The sequence below is a fragment of the Leucoraja erinacea genome, chromosome 18 (genome assembly GCF_028641065.1).
Source record: "Leucoraja erinacea ecotype New England chromosome 18, Leri_hhj_1, whole genome shotgun sequence".
NCBI classification, from domain to species: Eukaryota; Metazoa; Chordata; class Chondrichthyes; order Rajiformes; family Rajidae; genus Leucoraja; species Leucoraja erinaceus.
The window spans coordinates 1,798,017-1,817,876 of NC_073394.1; the positions used below are offsets into that span (position 1 = coordinate 1,798,017).

General features: G+C 44.5%; 1 protein-coding gene across 2 annotated transcripts in view; it reads right to left on the reverse strand.

The window, feature by feature from the left end:
* The window catches only part of kif18a (kinesin family member 18A), a 63,990-nt gene that overhangs the window by 11,187 nt on the left and 32,943 nt on the right, over positions 1–19,860 (reverse strand). For both annotated transcript variants that reach the window (XM_055649146.1, XM_055649147.1), the window contains exons 9-14: positions 19,367–19,452; positions 12,596–12,758; positions 9,676–9,840; positions 6,773–6,894; positions 4,409–4,647; positions 1,752–1,835 (exon numbers count right to left, since the gene is read on the reverse strand). In XM_055649146.1, coding sequence (XP_055505121.1) covers positions 1,752–1,835; positions 4,409–4,647; positions 6,773–6,894; positions 9,676–9,840; positions 12,596–12,758; positions 19,367–19,452 — 859 coding nt within the window. The remainder of the gene's footprint in view (positions 1–1,751; positions 1,836–4,408; positions 4,648–6,772; positions 6,895–9,675; positions 9,841–12,595; positions 12,759–19,366; positions 19,453–19,860) is intronic.

The window sequence follows — 19,860 nt, forward strand, 5'->3', positions numbered from 1 at the left end:
CGTTCTGTCGTCCGGAATATGACACTACCCGACCTGCTAAACGCATCTAAAAAGGAAATGCTGGAATATCGAAGGTAGACAAAAATGCTGGAGAAACTCAGTGGGTGCAGCAGCATCTATGGAGCGAAGGAAATAGGCAACGTTTCGGGCCGAAACCCTTCCGGGTTTCGGCCCGAAACTTTGCCTATTTCCTTCAGGGTTTCGGGCCGAAACGTCACCTATCCCCTTCCGGGTTTCGGCCCGAAACTTTGCCTATTTCCTTCAGGGTTTCGGGCCGAAACGTCACCTATCTCCTCCGCTCCATAGATGCTGCCGTACCCGCTGAGTTTCTCCAGCATTTTTGTCTACCTTCGATTTTCCAGCATCTGCAGTTCCTTCTTAAACACACTGGAGATGGTTCAGACATCACGAAAGTATGCAGACTGCAATAAAACCAGTGAAAGATTGATTTGGAAATATTAATTACTGAGGAACTCACTTAAAAGGGTGACTCAAGCGGTCCCGTGACCCATGACGAAGATCCAGGGGAAAGCCCCATCCATCTTCCCACTCAACGCCCCCACCCCACACGCAGTTCCCCCAGCAGTTATGATGATCAAAAAAGGCATTAACTTTGCATGTCTGGCTTGCAGCCCAGGGTTTACAGAGCAGCAGAGGTCAACTTGACATATTTAAATGACGCATCACATTTTTTCAGGCTACTGCCTTGCGGTGGTGTTTGGTAGGAGCAAAGTGAAATCCATGGAGTATAGAATATAGTTCTCAGCATTGTAGTGTATCAGTTCCACAGATAAAGTCTATGGGGTAGAGGTGAATCGGACAGTGCCCCAGCTTATGGAGAAGCCTGATAACAGAGCAGAGAGAAGGAATAACCAGGGTGGGCCATTTTTGGCTGGGGGGGGGGGGGGGGGGGGGGGGGGTGGGATGATGATTTAGCAACATTTAAAATAGGTGCAGTAGTCCATTCGGCCCTTCGAGCCAGCACCGCCATTCAATATGATCATGGCTGATCATCCAAAATCGGTACCCCGTTCCCGATTTCTCCCCATATTCCTCGATTCCGTTATATCCAATTCTCTCTTGAAAACATCCAGTGAAATGGCCTCCACTGCCTTCCACAGATGCACAACTCTCTGGCTGAAAACATTTTTCCTCATCTCAGTCCTAAATGGCCGAATTTGAGCCAAGATGGACAGGTGGAATAAGGAACAGCGTGCAAGAACGTGCATGGCGAGAGCAAACCAGCTCTCGGGTAAAGCCATGAAAGAGTGTTTCTGGTGCTCGACTTTTCAATGTTAATTCTATTGATTGCATATTGTACTGAGCTGCATGCAGCATTGCAAGATTTTATTTTTAACCTACAGATTGGATATTTTGGTAAGTGATTTAAAAAGTCAAAGAAATCAGTAATATTAAATGTTAATATTAAAGGGCGGCACGGTGGCGCAGAGTTAGAGTTGCTGCCTTATAGCACTAACGGCACCAGAGACCCGGTTTCTATCCCGACCACAACTAGTCCCTGGGAGTTTGCACATTCTCTCGGTGACCACGTGGGTTTTCTCTGAGATCTTCGGTTTCCTCCCACACTCCACTGGCTTGGTATAAGTGTAAATTGTCCCCGGTTTGTGTAGGGTTGTGTTAGTGTGTGGGGGTCGCTGGTCGGTGCGGACCCGGTGGGGCGAAGGGCCCGTTTCCGTGCTGTACCTCGAAACTAAATTAAAATGTATTGACACAAAGAATATTCCACCTACCTATTGATGGTTTTAGTGGATCAGGGGATGTGTTCTTCTTGACTTCTGTGGTTGCCTTATGTGCACTGCCGGATTTTGTTGAATCTAAATACAAAAAATAACGCTGAGCTAATGATTTCAACCTGGTGTAAATGTTCACTTAGAATCACAACAGTGACTAAAACAGGGACAAAGTCATATAGCATGGAAACAGGCCCTTCGGCCCAGCTCCACCCCACAAACCAAGATGTTCCGTCTACACTAGTCTCAGCTGCCCACGTTTGTCCCATATCCTGCTAAACCTTCCCTATCCATACAACTGTTCCCATCTTGAAAATATTTTGCCATTTATATGCCTGAAATAATGAAATGCTGAGAATTGTACAGGTTTATCAAATGGCAGTTAGATCATTCTTCATTATTGGCAGAAAAAAATGAACATTTGCACTGTCTGAAGGGTCTCAACCCTTCATCTTTCGTATGTACATCCCATCCTCTTGGCTTCACATTTCACAATCATCCATCCTTTTGTCTCACACCTTCATGCTTTTTTCATCTCTAGCCTTTGTCCAACCATCTTAGTAATAATCTTTCATTAGTAATAATCTTTCAAAACTCTTTAGATTCTGGAGTAGTTCCTGAAGATTGGCGGGTAGCAAACGTAACCCCACTTTTTAAGAAGGGAGGGAGAGAGAAAATGGGGAATTACAGACCAGTTAGTCTAACATCGGTAGTGGGGAAACTGCTAGAGTCAGTTATTAAAGATGGGATAGCAGCACATTTGGAAAGTGGTGAAATCATTGGACAAAGTCAGCATGGATTTACGAAAGGTAAATCATGTCTGACGAATCTTATAGAATTTTTCGAGGACGTAACTAGTAGCGTGGATAGGGGAGAACCAGTGGATGTGGTGTATCTGGACTTCCAGAAGGCTTTCGACAAGGTCCCACATAAGAGATTAGTATACAAACTTAAAGCACAAGGCATTGGGGGTTCAGTATTGATGTGGATAGAGAACTGGCTGGCAAACAGGAAGCAAAGAGTAGGAGTAAACGGGTCCTTTTCACAATGGCAGGCAGTGACTAGTGGGGTACCCCAAGGCTCAGTACTGGGACCCCAGCTATTTACAATATATATTAATGATCTGGATGAGGGAATTGAAGGCAATATCTCCAAGTTTGCGGATGACACTAAGCTGGGGGGCAGTGTTAGCTGTGAGGAGGATGCTAGGAGACTGCAAGGTGACTTGGATAGGCTGGGTGAGTGGGCAAATGTTTGGCAGATGCAGTATAATGTGGATAAATGTGAGGTTATCCATTTTGGTGGCAAAAACGGGAAAGCAGACTATTATCTAAATAGTGGCAGATTGGGAAAGGGGGAGATGCAGCAAGACCTGGGTGTCATGGTACACCAGTCATTGAAGGCAGGCATGCAGGTGCAGCAGGCAGTAAAGAAAGCGAATGGTATGTTAGCTTTCATTGCAAAAGGATTTGAGTATAGGAGCAGGGAGATTCTACTGCAGTTGTACAGGGTCTTGGTGAGACCACACCTGGAGTATTGCGTACAGTTTTAGTCTCCAAATCCGAGGAAGGACATTATTGCCATAGAGGGAGTGCAGAGACGGTTCACCAGACTGATTCCTGGGATGTCAGGACTGTCTTATGAGGAAAGACTGGATAGACTTGGTTTATACTCTCTAGAATTTAGAAGATTGAGAGGGGATCTTATAGAAACTTACAAAATTCTTAAGGGGTTGGACAGGCTAGATGCAGGAAGATTGTTCCCGATGTTAGGGAAGTCCAGGACAAGGGGTCACAGCTTAAGGATAAGGGGGAAATCCTTTAAAACCGAGATGAGAAGAACTTTTTTTCACGCAGAGAGTGGTGAATCTCAGGAACTCTCTGCCACAGAGGGTAGTTGAGGCCAGTTCATTGGCTATATTTAAGAGGGAGTTAGATGTGGCCCTTGTGGCTAAGGGGATCAGGGGGTATGGAGAGAAGGCAGGTACGGGATACTGAGTTGGATGATCAGCCATGATCATATTGAATGGCGGTGCAGGCTCGAAGGGCCGAATGGCCTACTCCTGCACCTAATTTCTATGTTTCTATCTTCCTCTCAGCCCCACCCCCAGCTTGTGTTCACATTATCTGCCAACGCTTTGTTCTGTCCCTCCTTTCTTCCAGCTTTCCTTCACCCCTCCCCTACAATCGGTCTGTAAAAAGGGTCCCAACCCGAAACGTCACCTATCCATGTTCTCCACAGATGCTGCCTGACTGGCTGAGTTACTCCAGCACTCTGTGTCCACTTTTGTTCTCATCTCCGGCTGGGTTGCTAGTATAAATGCCACGATGCCTACCTGACGACCCTTCTTCAGACTGACGTCGAGGCCCTTCTTCAGACTGATGTGGAGGTGGGGGAGGGGCGGGTTCCCGCCCCTCCCCCATCTCCACATCAGTCTGAAGAAGGGCCTCGACCCGAAACGTCACCCATTCCTTCTCTCCACAGATGCTGCCTGACTCGCTGAGTTACTCCAGCACTGTCTTTTTTTTTTTAAAAACCTTAAACCAATCATTTCTTTACTGACCTCCAGCCATTGGAAGCTACTTCCCCCTAAATTGTGATGCACTTTAAACCCAAAATTCAATTGTTAACCCCGATGAAGCAAAGTGTGTACGTACTGCAAGGTGTAGCCTGGCAATAGGCAAGTTGCGAAAAGTTCATGATTGAGGCAATATTTAGCCGATCAGATATCGGTTCGGGCAATTCTGTAATCTGATCTTCCCAGACTTTCCCATTCTCGTCTTTTAATAACTGCTCCACCTCTGCAAATGTATCCTGGGCAGTCGCTGTAACAAGTCCAGCTCTTTTCAATGTCTGATATTGCTGGTGGAATGCAGGTAGTAAAATATTCGTAAGCCTGTGAAACGAGAGAAAAACAAAAATACATACTACGGCACTGTACATCACTACACGTGGCGATAAACCAAACTAAGCTTAAGATACAACATCTCTAAAACGCTGCAAGGGTTCGCATACAGCATTTTGAAATTTTGTTTTCGAATATCTATTCCGTTTTTGTAGTCTAGGTCCAAATCGAAGTATAAAATCATGAGAGCACAGATAGAGTAAACAGTCAGAACTTTTCCCCACAAGGATGGAAATGTCAAATACCAGAGGGCATTACTTTAAGGTGAGAGGAGCAATGATGTTAAATATAACTACACAGAGTAGCTAGAACGCGCTGCTGAAGGTTGGTGGTGGAGGTGGAGAGGCATGTAGTACCTATTGGATAGGTACTTCAATATGCAGGTAATGGAGGGGCTATGGATCACGTGCTGGCAGATAAGAGTTGTTCTGGGCATCATGTTCAGCACAGACATTGTGGGCTGAAGGGCCTGTCCCTGTGCTGTACTGTTCTATGAATATAGATCTGCCACTCTTTCCAATTTAAAATCACAAGGTTTGTCAAGACTGTTTCTATAACAGCGAGTTAAAAGGATAAAATGAGATTTTTCATTTGGTTGATTGACTGATTACGGTCATGGGGAGTTTAAATTACTACTGAGTCGACCGACCTCTGCAACCAAACAGGCTGAAAACCTTTTACTGCACTTAATAGCAAATCATCATCTTTAAATACTGATACCGAGGCTTCACTTAAACTACATGTTGCAACACCTAAAACCTTTCCTTTCAAAAGAACACACTGCACTTAAATAGTTCAAAACCCTGTTGAAAATGTGGAAGATACAATCAATTTGCCCACAACAGCCAGAGTGGCCAATCATCCATACTTACTGCTCTATCATCTGATAGCCTGCATTTGTACAGAATAGATCTACTACTGGTTAGAACACACTACTGGGCCCTTCAGCCCACAGTGTTTGTGCCAATCTCATCTGCCACAACCCTCTATCCCCTGCACGCTGTGTTAAACGCGTCGGGCAGTGCGTTCCAGGTCCCCACTAATCTCTGTGTCAAACAAAACCTGCCCTGCACAACTCCATCCTTTTTCTCCAGAGATGCTGCCTGACGCCCCCAGCTCTTCACCTCCCACTCCCCCCCCCCCCCCCCCCCCCCCCCCCCATCCATCCATTCTGAAGAGGGGGCCAGACCCAAAACGCCACCCATCCTTTTTCACCAGGGATGCTGCCTGACCCGCTGAGTTACTACTCCAGCACTTTGTGTCCATCTTTGGTATAAACCTGCAACTGCAGTTCTTTGTTTCTCCATTAAACTTTCCCCCGCTCACCTTATAGCTGTGCCCTCTAGTCTCGGGCATTTCCACCCTAGGGGGGAAAAGGTTCCGACTATATACCCTATCTATTCTTCCCAACATTTTTAATATTATAAATCATCCATAATTTATGATCTCTGCGATCCCTAGAGTCAGCTCGGACCCAATTGGGAAGACACGGTGAGTTAAAGGCGTGAAATTGTGAATTGTAACACAGACCCACAGATGTGGGGAAGTGTTCAAGAAGGAACTGCAGATGCTGGAAAATCAAAGGTACACAAAAATGCTGGAGAAACTCAGCGGGTGCAGCAGCATCTATGGAGCGAAGGAAATAGGCAACGTTTCAGGCCAAAACCCTTCTTCAGACTGACAGGGGGTGGCGGGGAGAAGAAAGGAAAAAGGAGGAGGAGGAGCCCGAGGGCTGCGGGAAGGAGAGGTATGAAGGGGAGGAGACAGCAAGGGCTAACAAAATTGGGAGAATTCAATGTTCAATTTTGTTAGCCCTTGCTGTCTCCGTCCCTTCCTCAGCCTGTCTCCTCCCATCCCCGCAGCCCTCGGGCTCCTCCTCCTCCTTTTTCCTTCCTTCTCCCCGCCACCCCCTATCAGTCTGAAGAAGGGTTTCGGCCCGAAACGTTGCCTATTTCCTTCGCTCCGTAGATGCTGCTACACCCACTGAGTTTCTCCAGCATTTTTGTGTACCCACAGATGTGGGGTTGGTCTTGTGCAGCTCTGTAATTTAAATTAATTATTAAGCAGTAAATTTAATTGAAGATGTCATTATGATCAATGCGATCGAGGGATTTACTTTTCTGTTCTACTGTTCACTGGTTTTTGGAGACAAAACAACTGAGCCATGTGCTGGATTTGATGTTTCAAGTCCATTACTTCCATCTTTAAACGACAGCGCTGTAATTCTTGCTTCAGGACCTGTTAACAAAAATATTTTTCTCAGAACAAATGTGCTATCTGCAGTGTACACCTCTTATCAATCAAAATACACAGCTAGACATACACGGAGTGACCAGCATGTAAACACTTGAGCAACATAAAATGTTTGATTGTGGATATAGAAAAGGTAAAAGGCACAAATACAGCCCAGAACAAGTGCTGATGGACCCTCCACATGAAAGCTAAACAGTCTTTGAGTTTAACAACCAAGTATTTTGTTTAGTTCAGTGATACAACACAGGGCTAGGCCCTTCAGCCCACCAAGTCTGTACTGACCAATGATTCCCTGTACACTAGCACTATTCTACACACTAGTGGCAATTTACAATTTTTACTGAAGCCAATCAAAGCCTGTACGTCTTTGCAGTGTGGGAGGAAACTGGAGCACTCGGAGAAAACCCACGCGGTCACAGGGAGAACATATAAACGTTCAGCACCCTTAGTCAGGGTCGAGCCCGGGTCTCTGGCGCGGTGAGGCAGTATCTCTAATGGTGCGCCTTGATGCCGCCCCACGTACCTCAGTGTCCTATTAAATCTTGCCGCTCTCAGCTTGTACCCCTGGTCTGAAGAAAGGTCTCAAGCCGAAAACGCTGCCCATTCCTTCTCTCCAGAAATGCTGCCTCACCCGCTGAGTTACTCCAGCATTTAGTGTCTACCCTCTCGTTCTTGTTCCCCCTACCCTGGGGAAATGACTGCACTCACCCTATCTGTTCCCCTCATGATCTTACACACCTCTACAAGATCGCCCCCTCATCCTCCTGTGCTCCAAGGAGTCAAGTCCTAGCCTGCCCAACCTTTCTCAATAGCTCAGGCTCTTGATACTTGCCAACATCCTCGTAAATCTTCACTGCACTTTTCCCAGCTTAACGTTTCCTTCCTACAGCAAGGTGACCAAAACTCAACACAGTACTTCAAACGTGGCCTCACCAACACCCGGTACAACTATAACACAACGTCACAACTTCAAACACCCATTTGCAGAAATTTCAGCATCTCCTTAATGCCTGAATGTTATGTGGATAAATATTTGATGCCCTTATTGTCCACTCAACAGGTGTAACCAACTCATTTGCGTATTTTGAATGATATTTGTCTGTCACATGGTGGTTTTCAGGGAGGAACTTCCAACACATGGGCGGCACAGAGACGCATTTGGTTGAGCTGCTGCCTCAGTGCCAGAGACCCGGGTTCTGACTGTGTGGAGTTCGCACGGTCTACCTGTGATTGCGTGGGTTTCCGCCAGTGTCCCACACCCCCAAGCCGGTGGGTTTGTAGGTTAATAGGCCTCTTTAAAACAAGAGATCCCCCTATTATGTAGGCAGTGACTGAGAAAGTGGGATAGCCCAGAATGAGTGTTAACGGGTGATCGATCGATGGTCGACGTGGACTTGGTGAGCCAAAGGGACTGTTTCCATGCTGTATCTCTGAAAAAACATACCTGGTGAACCATGGAGTGGAGAGGGAGTGCAGGGACTGGGGCAATAGAAATCTGATTCTTGACAAGCAAAGATTGAAAGATGATTTGTTTCTGGTTTATTTGGAACGGTTAGCATTGTTTGCTTTACCTACCGCATCTTAAAAACTGTGAGTGGACTGCAGAAAATGGCACAGTGCACTAGTTGATGGGTTTATACGTTTAGAAATTTGGTTAAATGTTTTACATTTCATATTGAAGTCTTCAGTCGAGTATAGTTTAGAGATACTGTACAACATGGAAACAGACTTGTTGACCCACCAAGCCCATGCTACAAGGTAGAACATACTAGGTGCAAGTTACCCCAACTTCTCACTCACACCCGACACATTTGGGGCAATTTACAGAGGGCCAATTAACCTACAAACCTGTAGGTCTCTGGGATGTGGGAGGAAACCGGAGCACCCACAGGAAGAATGTGCAAACTCCACACAGACAGCACCCGAGGTCAGGATCGAACCCGGATCTCTGGTGCCAGGAGCCAGCAGATCTTCAGCTGCATCACCGTTTTTGCCCTGTTACAGTGTGCTCTCCTGAGCTAAGAAAGTTAATGCACATGATGCCAAAACATAACTCTGAAGCAATATTGCCAGCTAATTGTACAATGATACTTCCCACTGTACTACCTATCTTTGTCATTTAGTCCAAGATGGAGCTGTACATCGGGCCTGAGAGGGACACACTAAGTAAAACTTTGGAACCAAAAAAACAATATATTGTGCATCCCATCCTCACAGATCGGCAAATCTTTTGACTTCATAAAGTGAGTAAATAAAGGGCCTGTCCCACATGCGCGATTTTTACGCGACTTGCCGGCACCCGTCATAGTCACAGCAGGTCGGCGAAAATTTTGAACATGTTGAAAATCCAGCGGCGACCAGAAAAAGGTACGACTCTTTGGGTGACTCCTCATGACCATACAGGCGTCATCTCGCATCGCAGGGTGAAGTCTGTTTGGTCGTGAATAGTCGCCCAAATAGTCGCCGGGTGACCTCTGTATGGTCGTGAGTAGTCGCCCAAAGAGTCGTACCTTTTTCTGGTCACCGCTGGATTTTCAACATGTTGAAAATTTTCGGCCACCTGCTGAGACTATGCTGGGAGCTGGGCAAGTCGCCGAAAAAAACTTAAGGCCCTTAAGAGGTGATAATTCAACTCCAGTTCATCCTCCCAGGTAATAGTATAGATTTTAACAAGGTTTCAATATTGCCATCTGAAAACAGCCACTCCAATGTTGAAGATCTAATGTGTAAATAAAAGCTGATAAAGATTATATATTTCATTTCTACCTGCGGTGTTTTACCATCTTGGCCCAATAAACAGATCTCATTTTCAACACGATGCAACCAGTTACTGTTTTCTTCAAGCATCTTCTCCATAGTTTTAATTTTCTGCAGAATGTGGTAGTGTTGTGTTTTCAGTGCAGCAAGCTTGCGTTCATACTTGCAGGATGCCTAAACAGTGGACAAATTAATGCACGTTAATCAAGCGGATGTAATAAACTCAGTGGGATGTAGGAGCCCCAGCCCGAAACATCACTTATTCACCTTCTCCACAGATGCTGCCTGACCCGCTAAGGAAATAGGCACCGTTTCGGGCCGAAACCCTTCTGGAAATAGGCAACGTTTTGGGCCGAAACCCGGAAGGGTTTCGGCCCAAAACGTTACCTATTTCCTTAGCTCCATAGATGCTGCTGCACCCGCTGAGTTACTCCAGCACTCTGTGAAACGTCACCTATCCACGTTCTCCACAGATGCTGCCTGACCCGCTGAGTTACTCCAGCACTCTGTGAAACGTCACCTATCCACGTTCTCCACAGATGCTGCCTGACCCGCTGAGTTACTCCAGCACTCCGTGAAACGTCACCTATCCATGTACTCCACAGATGCTGCCTGACCCACTGAGTTACTCTATGCCTACTTCTATAAATTGTGAACTTGTATTAGAACGGGTGTCAATGGTTATGGGGAGAAAGCAGGAAAATTGGATTAGGAGGCAGAGATCAACCATGATTGAATGGCGGAGGAGACTCGATGGGACGAATGGCCTAATTCTACTCTTATAACTTGTGAATTTACTCCAGCACTTTGCAGCTTTTTTTTTTGTAAACCAGCACATGCACTTCCTTCCTTCTCCACCTATCACTCGACAGACTTTGTCATGCCCGCAACCTCTCTTCCAGCTTTCTCTCCCACCGCCACCTGCAGCCCTGACCCAAAACATCACCTATCCACATTCCCCAGAGATGCTGCCTGACCCGCTGAGTTAGTCCAGCACTTGGTATAAACCAGCTGGGATCAGATTCAGATTCAATTTTAATTGTCATTGTCAGTGTACAGTACAGAGACAACGAAATGCGTTACGTATCCATAAACGTAAATAATAAACCAGCATCTGCAGTTCCTTGCTTCTAAGAAAATGTTGCTTTTTTTTTTTAAATGCAGGGATCTCTAATGCAGACAGATAAACGTATGTGTGTGAAACAACACAAACATCACATAGGGGATGAATATCATGCAAATGCTGTGCAGTGAGGATCATGTTCCACAATGACAATAACAAAAGATCTGACTGACAATAACCTTCCGCTGTTTGTAATGGCAGCAGGTGCCAAAACCATCGCGCAAGAACAGCTTTTGCACCATGTTCCCTCACACACAAAGCTGAAAATGTTTGGGTAGATATAATCTACGGAGAGAAATGGTTCCGACCAATTTGTCAGAAATGACAAATGTTTAAAAAAGCAAGATGTATTTTAACAATACAGATGTAGGAGAGGGGGTGGAGTACAAGAGTACACAGAAAGTAACATGTTATCATGTGGAGTGGAGTGCGTTTCCATTATCTCATGAACCCGTCTTCAATATTAGTGACTAAAGATTCCTTGAAATGACATGAAAATCTGTCACTATACATGCTGCCCGAATGTATATGCTGCCATGTGCTGTACATATTGAAGTCATTCATAACAACTCTCTTGCAATCTGACATGAGCTACAATGCAAAATGAGAAACAGGTCCTAAATCCTCCAGGATCCACTTTCATTGAGATTTTCTCAACTTTGCGCAGGAGGGATATTTCTACTGTGTTCGGTGAGGGAGAGGGAGAGGGAGAGGATGAGAAATTTTTGTACATCAAAAAATTCCAACCCTTAAAGCAAGCCATGTGTGGTGTCCATCAGGACCCAGATTGATCGGCATTAAATGAGAGAATAGCACTATCAGCAGGTGAGTTAATTTGAAGATGTTAATCATCTCGAGACCCCTTGTCTACTATAACTTCCTCATTTGCTATTATGTAATGTTGGCAAAGGAGGTTGAAATGGTTCAGTGAACTCGACAGAACATATGAAAATCAGCAATGCATTTACATCTTACACATGATGCCTGCAGTGTAAAAATAAACAGGGGTCATGCCAAACATAAAACAGCTTTTACATCATTGGCAAAGCAACCTTGCATTCATCAAGTTTAGTTTAGTTTAGAGACACAGCGTGGAAACAGGCCCTTCGGCCCACCGGGTCCATGCTGACCAGCGTTCCCCGCACATTAACACTATCCTACACACACAAGGGACAATTTTTCTTTACATTTACTTAGCCAATTAACCTTCAAACATGCACGTCTTTGGAGTGTGGGACGAAACCGAAGATCTCGGCGAAACCCCACGCTGGTCACGGGGAGAACGTACAAACTCTGTACAGACAGCACCCGTAGTCGGGATCGAACCCGGGTCTCTGGCGCTGCATGCGCTGTAAGGCAGCAACTCTACCGCTGCGCCACCCTGCTGCCCTTACTGTAAATGTGTACAATATGTAAAACTACGAATTTCCCAACATCAAAATTTGCAAGTTTCATTTAAGATTGTGTGACCTTGTGATTTTGTAATGCATTTGTGCTGTTTTTTGATTATCGAGGCAAATCATGTAACATTTTGTCAAAATTTGCAAGCGATGCTTTCTGGAGCAAACGATACAAACACTGTGCACACGGGACATATTATATCCAAAGTTATTAATTGTATTTTAACCGCTATATTATTTCACTAACGTCAAGATAAAGTATTTCTTTGGTGGAACTATTTATGCAATGATTGTATTAAACAAGAAAGTGACAGCATCTTTTGACTTGTGTGGCAATGGATGCGATTAATCAATTGTCACCAGCTCATATTATACTTCATTTTGTCACACTGACAAATCATCTCACCCTTTCTGTAGCAGGCTCACATGGAAACAAGCGAGCATGTTGCTGACACTGTTTGTAATAAAATGTCAGCAGCTCCGCCTCCTTCATTTTCAGTTCCAGATCCAAGCAGCTAATCCTGACTTTCTGTCTTTTGAGGAAGATGTCTTCAAGGACTTCTTCAAATCTGGAGAAACGAAGAGAGTTTGGCAAACTGGATTAAGTACACGGCAAAGGTTCATGGCGACCTAAGCAGAAGCAAGGCACAAAGAATTGTTCTTGATCAACTGTTACTAGAAATTGCAACTCCACCTGACCAGGAGCTCGTGTGACCAAGGGCGTTTTCCTGCACATGCTTTGCCATTGAACTGTGGAAGAAAAGGGAGTCTGCAACCAGATTTCATGGCTGACATTTTACCTCCATGATTCATTCCTGCACTATCCCCATATTCCTCGAGATAAAGACTCTAATATGTAAAATGGAGGTTGGATCATGATCAGAAGGGAGTTCATCACCAGGCAGAGAGCAAGCTCGATAGACGCACGGACTGTGCGCCTGTCCTACAAGCGGTGAATTATGATCAGCAGAGTGAGACAAGGAACAGAGCAAACTCTATAATAGTGTATCAATAAATAAAGGGAATTCAAGGAAAAGTCATAAATAGCTAAAATCAAAGACATTTCACTTCAACGCACAGAGCATTTACAAAATAGTTTAGATGTGCAGCTGGAAGCAAATGGATTAGATGTTGGGAGTTATTGTAAAGATGAGGTGGCCTTGTGATTAATGTCGGCAATTAAATGATCTAGGGTGTCTGACATTTAGAACGCATTAATGATTACATAACAGCTGTAGTGGGGAACGATCTTCGTGCAGAAGAACAAAAGCACATTTGGTGTAGAGATTAGAGATAAAGTGCCACATTAAACACTGGCTGGAGTGGTAAAAGGGCCAAAAAGCAACGGAAGGAAAGAATCAAGTAATCAAAAAATCCCATCACAAAGAAAGAGAATGAGAGGAATAGATCGGGTAGACGCACAGAGTCTCTTGCCGACAGTAGGGGAATCGGGGACCAGCAGATATATAGTAGATTTATGGTGAAGGGGAAGAGATTTAATAGGAATCTGAGGGGTAACCTTTTCCACACAAAGGATGGTGGGTGTATGGAGCAAGCTGCCAGAGGAGGTAGTTGAGGCTGGGACTATCCCAGCGTTTAGGAAACAGTTAGACAGGTACATGGATAGGACAGGTTTGGAGGGATATGGACCAAGCGCAGGCAGGTGGGACGAGTGTAGCTGGGACATTGGGCAAGTTGGGCCGAAGGGCCCGTTTCCACACTGTATCACTCTATGATGCAAGCACACCAAGGGGATGTAGCATATTTTTTTATTAAGGCATTCGATATGGGTCCACAATAGAGGCGGTTACATAAAGTAAGCCGGCCAGCGAGAATTAGGACAGGGATAAATATATTAGTATGAAAATCAAAATTCTCAAAACGATGGAAATCTGAAATAAAGCAAATTCCTGAAAATGCTCAGCAAGTTGGGCAGCATCTACGGAAAGAGATGCACTGTGAAGGGATCTGAAATATGTGGATTAAAAGACAGAAAAAAAATAAAAGGAATATCTTCAGGCTGGCAGACGATTACTAGCGAGACGGCCCAGCCTTGGGATCTAAATAATTCACAATTACATTCACTTGGATGAAAAGATAAACTAATATATCCAAGCTTGCCAACGGTATGTCTCGATGGGGTAGTGAGTTGCGAGAGTGACGGAATAAGTCTGCAAAGAGATGTGGAGTAGACAAAGTGCTAAAGATGGGAAATTGTCAATCTATTACCTCTCGTGAAAAAGAAATAGAAAAACAAATGACAACAGTAGCAGTGGTACAACTGGTGGAGTTGCTGACTGACCGCACCAGAAACACTGGTTCAATGCCGGCCTTGGGTGCTGAACGTGTGGAGTTTGCATGTTCTGCCTGTGACCGCTTGGGTTTCCCCCGGGTGCTCCGGTTTCCACCCCCATCCCAAAAATGTGCGGGTTTGTAGGTTAATTGGCCTCTAAATGGCACCTCGCGTGTAGAGAGTGGATGAGAAAGTGGGATAACAGAACTGGTGAGAACGGATCATCGATGGTCAGCATGGACTCAGTGGGCTGAAGGGCCTGTTTCCATGCTGTATCTCTCCCAATTGTTTTTTCCATGCTACATCTTTAAAGTGATGAGAAATCGGTATAAATTGGAGTACATTGGGGGCTTGCTGCATTGATTCCCGAGATGCAGTTTGTAAAAATGAAGGGGTTTCAAACAATTGAAAATGTGAACACATGAAGTCTTGCAGAGTTTCTACAGTACTTGGGTGTGACCACAGTTGGTGTAATGACTACAATTTCAGTTTCTGGTGCTGCTGCACTTGGTTTGGAAGGCAGCACGATTATTTTCAGGGAGGTGGAGAGTTGTATTAAGCAGGGAGGTGGAGTAAGATTGGTCTTAGAGGTAACCTCATTGAGATAAGAGATGTAGAGAGGGGTTATCGGATTAGATGCTGCAATGCCATGTCCTCCACCAGGAAAATGAAGAACTAGGAGAATCTCAGGATGGTACCCATTTACAGCTCTGAAGAAGAGATATTTGTGTGCAGGAGATTCCAAATCCCTGGTATTCTCAAGGACAAGTGGGCTAATCGATAATAATCTAAGGTGAGATAGATGGGTGTTAGGAAATCAGAGCTGCAAAAGTGAGGTGCTGGATCAACCTGACGTGGCACTGCAGGCTTGTTGGACCAAATAGCCCACTCTGCTTTCGTTCTTAAATGAGGCAAAACGTCAGAAGTATTATGAGGTGCATTTGCATGGTGCTCAACGCCATTTTGCGAGGATGTTGCTAGGACTAGAGGGTGTGATCTATAGAGAGAGGTAGAGTAGGCTGGGACTCTATTCCCTGGAGCGCGGGAGGATGAGGGGTGATCTTACAGAGGTGTACAAAATCACGAGAGGAATAGATCGAGTAGATGCACAGATTCTCTTGCCCAGAGTAGGTGAATCGGGGGCCAGAGAACATAGGTTTAAGGTGAAGGGGAAAGGATTTAATAGGAATCTGAGGGGTAACTTTTTCCACACAAAGGGGGAGTCGTTGTATGGAACGAGCTGCCGGAGGAGGTAGTTGAGGCTGGGACTATCCTAACGTTTAAGAAGCAGTTAGACAGGTACATGGATAGGACAGGTTTGGAGGGATATGGACCAAAAGTGGGCAGGTGGGACTAATGTTGCTGGGACATGTCGACCGGTGTGGGCAAGTTGGGCCGAAGGGCCTGTTTCCACACGGTAACACTCTATATGTCCTGGTGTTTTCAAAGGGTGCTTCCTGTCCTGGAGGGAAAATGATGTACTTCACACAACTTGCGAAAAGTCCAATTTCTTTTTGCTTTACTTTTCATTAATAATAAATTAAGGAGCTCAAAATACACGGATCTACGTAATCACATTTCTCGGTATCTATAATTTGTTTTTCAGGTTTTAATTCAATTCATGATCAATTACACATTTCATGTTGTTTGAAATTATTCAAGTGTTTTTGAGTCGTCGTGCAACACGAATATGAATATTTTTGGCTCACAAGTGATTTATTGCATTATTAAATCAAATTCAGATATTACATCTACAAAGTTGGCTAACATCTTTGAAGCAATGTGGAGTGGGTGAATTCCTGTGGTTTGCATACTGAATACTTCTCGATTGTATAGATTATAACAAATTCTATTGAAAACCTCATGGAATAAGGCTTAACTATGAATATGTTGATATGTTTGCAATTAATTGAACTGGAACATGGTGAAAAACCTCTTTAATCTTATCAGAAAAACTCGAGACATTAATGTTTTATTTTAACTTACACCAGTGTAAGGACTGAAAACTGCACTCTGCGACATTTTTAAAAAGTCAGAGACGTGATTATATTCCTTAATCTCACTCTGACGTACATGGTTTGTTGTTGTTGTCAGATTGTTAAAATATTGATGCAGAGAGACATTTACATCTCTCAGAACCACTGTATGTTCCAGCCACTGATGCAAGAGACTTCCCAGAAACACTATTAATACTTCACATTTTCACTGCTACTGTCAAAGCGATAGGTTGTCTTCAGTTCACAAGTTCTCTACTTGTACAAAATATTATATTTCATATGCCTACAAGAGCCTATCATACTTTATGTATAAACCCAAGTGTATAATTTATGGTATTTTAAAATAAATCGTATCTTTTTTTTATTGGACTGGGGATCTCTTTACTCTCGTTTTATTTAGCTTTATGCAAATTTACAGCAAAATCAGAGGATGCGTGAAATACTTTGCCAATATATTGTAAAATACTGGCTTCCCCATCAGTGTCGAACTATTGGTATTTTAAAATACCTTTGTTCATGTTACCTATTTATTGATGAGAGGCATGATAGCCACTGAGTGTATGTCTCTCTGCAGGATATCTGGTATTGATGCATGTCAAAGTCGTATTCAACAAGACCAACCCAACTTCAAGCTCAACTTGTAAAGTTACATTGAGACACAACACAGAACGCCTTGTGTAATGCCGCATCACTATCCTTAAAAAGCATCACTGTTCCATTGTTTAAGAAAGAACTGCAGATGCTGGAAAAGTCAAAGCGAGACAAAAAATGCTGGAGAAACTCAGCGGGTGAGGCAGAATCTGTGGAGAGAAGGAATAGGCGACGTTTCGATTTGAGACCCTTCTTCAGACTGCCTCACCCGCTGAGTATCTTCAGCATTTTTTGTCATTCCTAATGCTTTATTGTTTAAGAAGTAACTGCAGATGCTCGAAAAATCGAAGGTAGACAAAAATGCTGGAGAACCTTAGCGGGTGAGGCAGCATCTATGGAGCGAAGGAATAGGTGACGGTTCGGGTCGAGACTGTATCTGCGCACACATATACCTCTATTCCCTGCCTATGCAAAGGTTTAAAGCTATTAACATGCCCGCTTCAACCACCACCCCTGGCAACACTTTCCAGGCACTCACCACACTCAGTAAGAAACTTGCCCGCATATATCCTTTAAATTTTGACCTCTCATTGTGAAGCTATGCCCTTTTGTATTTGATTTTTCCATCGTTAGATAACGCTTTAACTTCCACTTGATGTGGGTGTTGCTGGTAAGGCAGGCATTTATTGCTGAGTTTCAGGCTGATATATGGGTGCAACAGCATCAACACCAGCCAGTGCTCAGCAGTCTCCTGTGTGTTCAGTTCTGGGCACCATGTTAGAAGAAAGATATTGTCAAGCTTGAAAGGGTTCAGAAAAGATTTATGAGGAGTTGCCAGGACTAGAGGGTGTGAGCTATAGGGAGAGGCTGAGTAGGCTGGGTCTCTATTCCATGGAGCACAGGTGGATGAGGGGTGATCTTATAGAGGTGTACAAAATCATGAGAGGAATAGATCGGGTAGATGCACAGAGTCTTTTGCCCAGAGGAGGGGAATCGAAGACCAGAGGACATAGGTTCAAGGTGAAGGAGAAAAGATTTAATAGGAATCCGAGGGGTAACTTTTTCCACACAGAGTGGTGGGTGTATGGAACAAGCTTTCAGAGGATGTAGTTGAGGCTGGGGCTATCCCAAGGTTTAAGCAGCAGTTAGACAGGTACATGGATAGGACAGACTTGGAGGGATATGGACCAAGCGCAGGCAAGTGGGACTAGTGCAGCTGGGACATTGTTAGCCGATGTGGGTGAGTCGGGCTGAAGGGCCCGTTTCCACACTGTATCATCACTCTATGACTCGATGACATAGAGATTTCAACCGTCAGTACAAACTTCCACCACCTGCCCCGCTGTAGTGTGTACCGCCGACGAGGGGCATCGAGCAAAGGCTACTTTTGGGAGTAATTCCCAGACTTGAAAACCCACCACCTTGGACAACCACCACAAGAGGTGCAAGGAAAAATCAGCACCTACAACCAATCATCCATCATCCTAACAGGATGCATCACGGATACTGAGTTGGATGATCAGCCATGATCATATTGAATGGCGGTGCAGGCTCGAAGGGCCGAATGGCCTACTCCTGCACCTAATTTCTATGTTTTCCTTCAACACCTGACACTCTACCCAGTTTCACTGCATGGATTGGAAGCGTTCCAGAAGTCAGCCCAGAACCATCTTAGTAAAGACAACCACTATACAAGACATCAGGGAAATAAGTTTCCGTAGTGCCAGTGGGGCCCAGATCTATTCCTCCAATCAGATTTTACAACCGTATTTTCCTTCACATTAAAATTCTGGAATAACAAATTCAAATAAACATGGGGCATAACCATAGAAAAGTATCTCCACTGTCTAAATTCCAATTGTATCCAATGACCAAAATAAAGCACTTGGCCAAAAATAAAAAGCACAGTCACTACTCCATCCCCATTCCCAATTAAAATTAGATATATTGGCGGGCTTTGCTGAGCCCAGGACTAAACCCACCCAGTTGAGGCAGGGATTATCCCAACATTTCACAGTTAGCCAAGTACATGGATTGGACAGAAGATAGACACAGAATGCTGGAGTAACTCAGCGGGTCAGGCAGGATCTCTGGAGAGAAGGAATGGGTGACGTTTCGGGTCGAGACCCTTCTTGGACAGGTTTGGAGGGATCTGGACCAAATGTTTTGCAGGTGGGACTTGTGTAGTTGACCGGTGTGGGCAAGTTGGGCCGAAGGGCCTGCTTCTACGCTGTATCACTATGACTGAACATTTTGCGCCTTGGGTTTTGAAACAAATATTAGCTTGCAAGTTTACCTTTTTATTTCACTTTCTTTTGGATTTATACCAAGTAGAATATTCTCCCTCTCATAAGCCTTCAATTTGTCTTTGAGCTCCATAATCTGTGAAATAGATAAATCAAAGCGGAATAACTTAAAACAAATCTATTGTTCAAACATTTGCTGAAAAAAAAAAAGCTTTCTCAAGAGTGCATAAGATGCACATTGCAGCAGGGTAGCAGTGATGGTTTGATTGCTGTCCTGTTGGTTGTATCCCAGGCTGGGTTTAGAGGAGAACAGCCTGCAGATGCAGTAAAAGCCTCGGATCAAATCTAGAGGAGGGGTGCGTGTAATTGAATAGTTTGGCGTCTGCTGCTTTTGGAGATGAGGGGAGTTTAGGGAGAGGGAAGGGCCTTATGTTGCTTTACGCTACGGATTATAGGTTTATGCTGTGGTCAGTGGGTGGAGAAAAGGTGATGAATTGGACCCAAACTACAGTAAAGGGTGAGCATTGGCAATGAGGAAATGAGG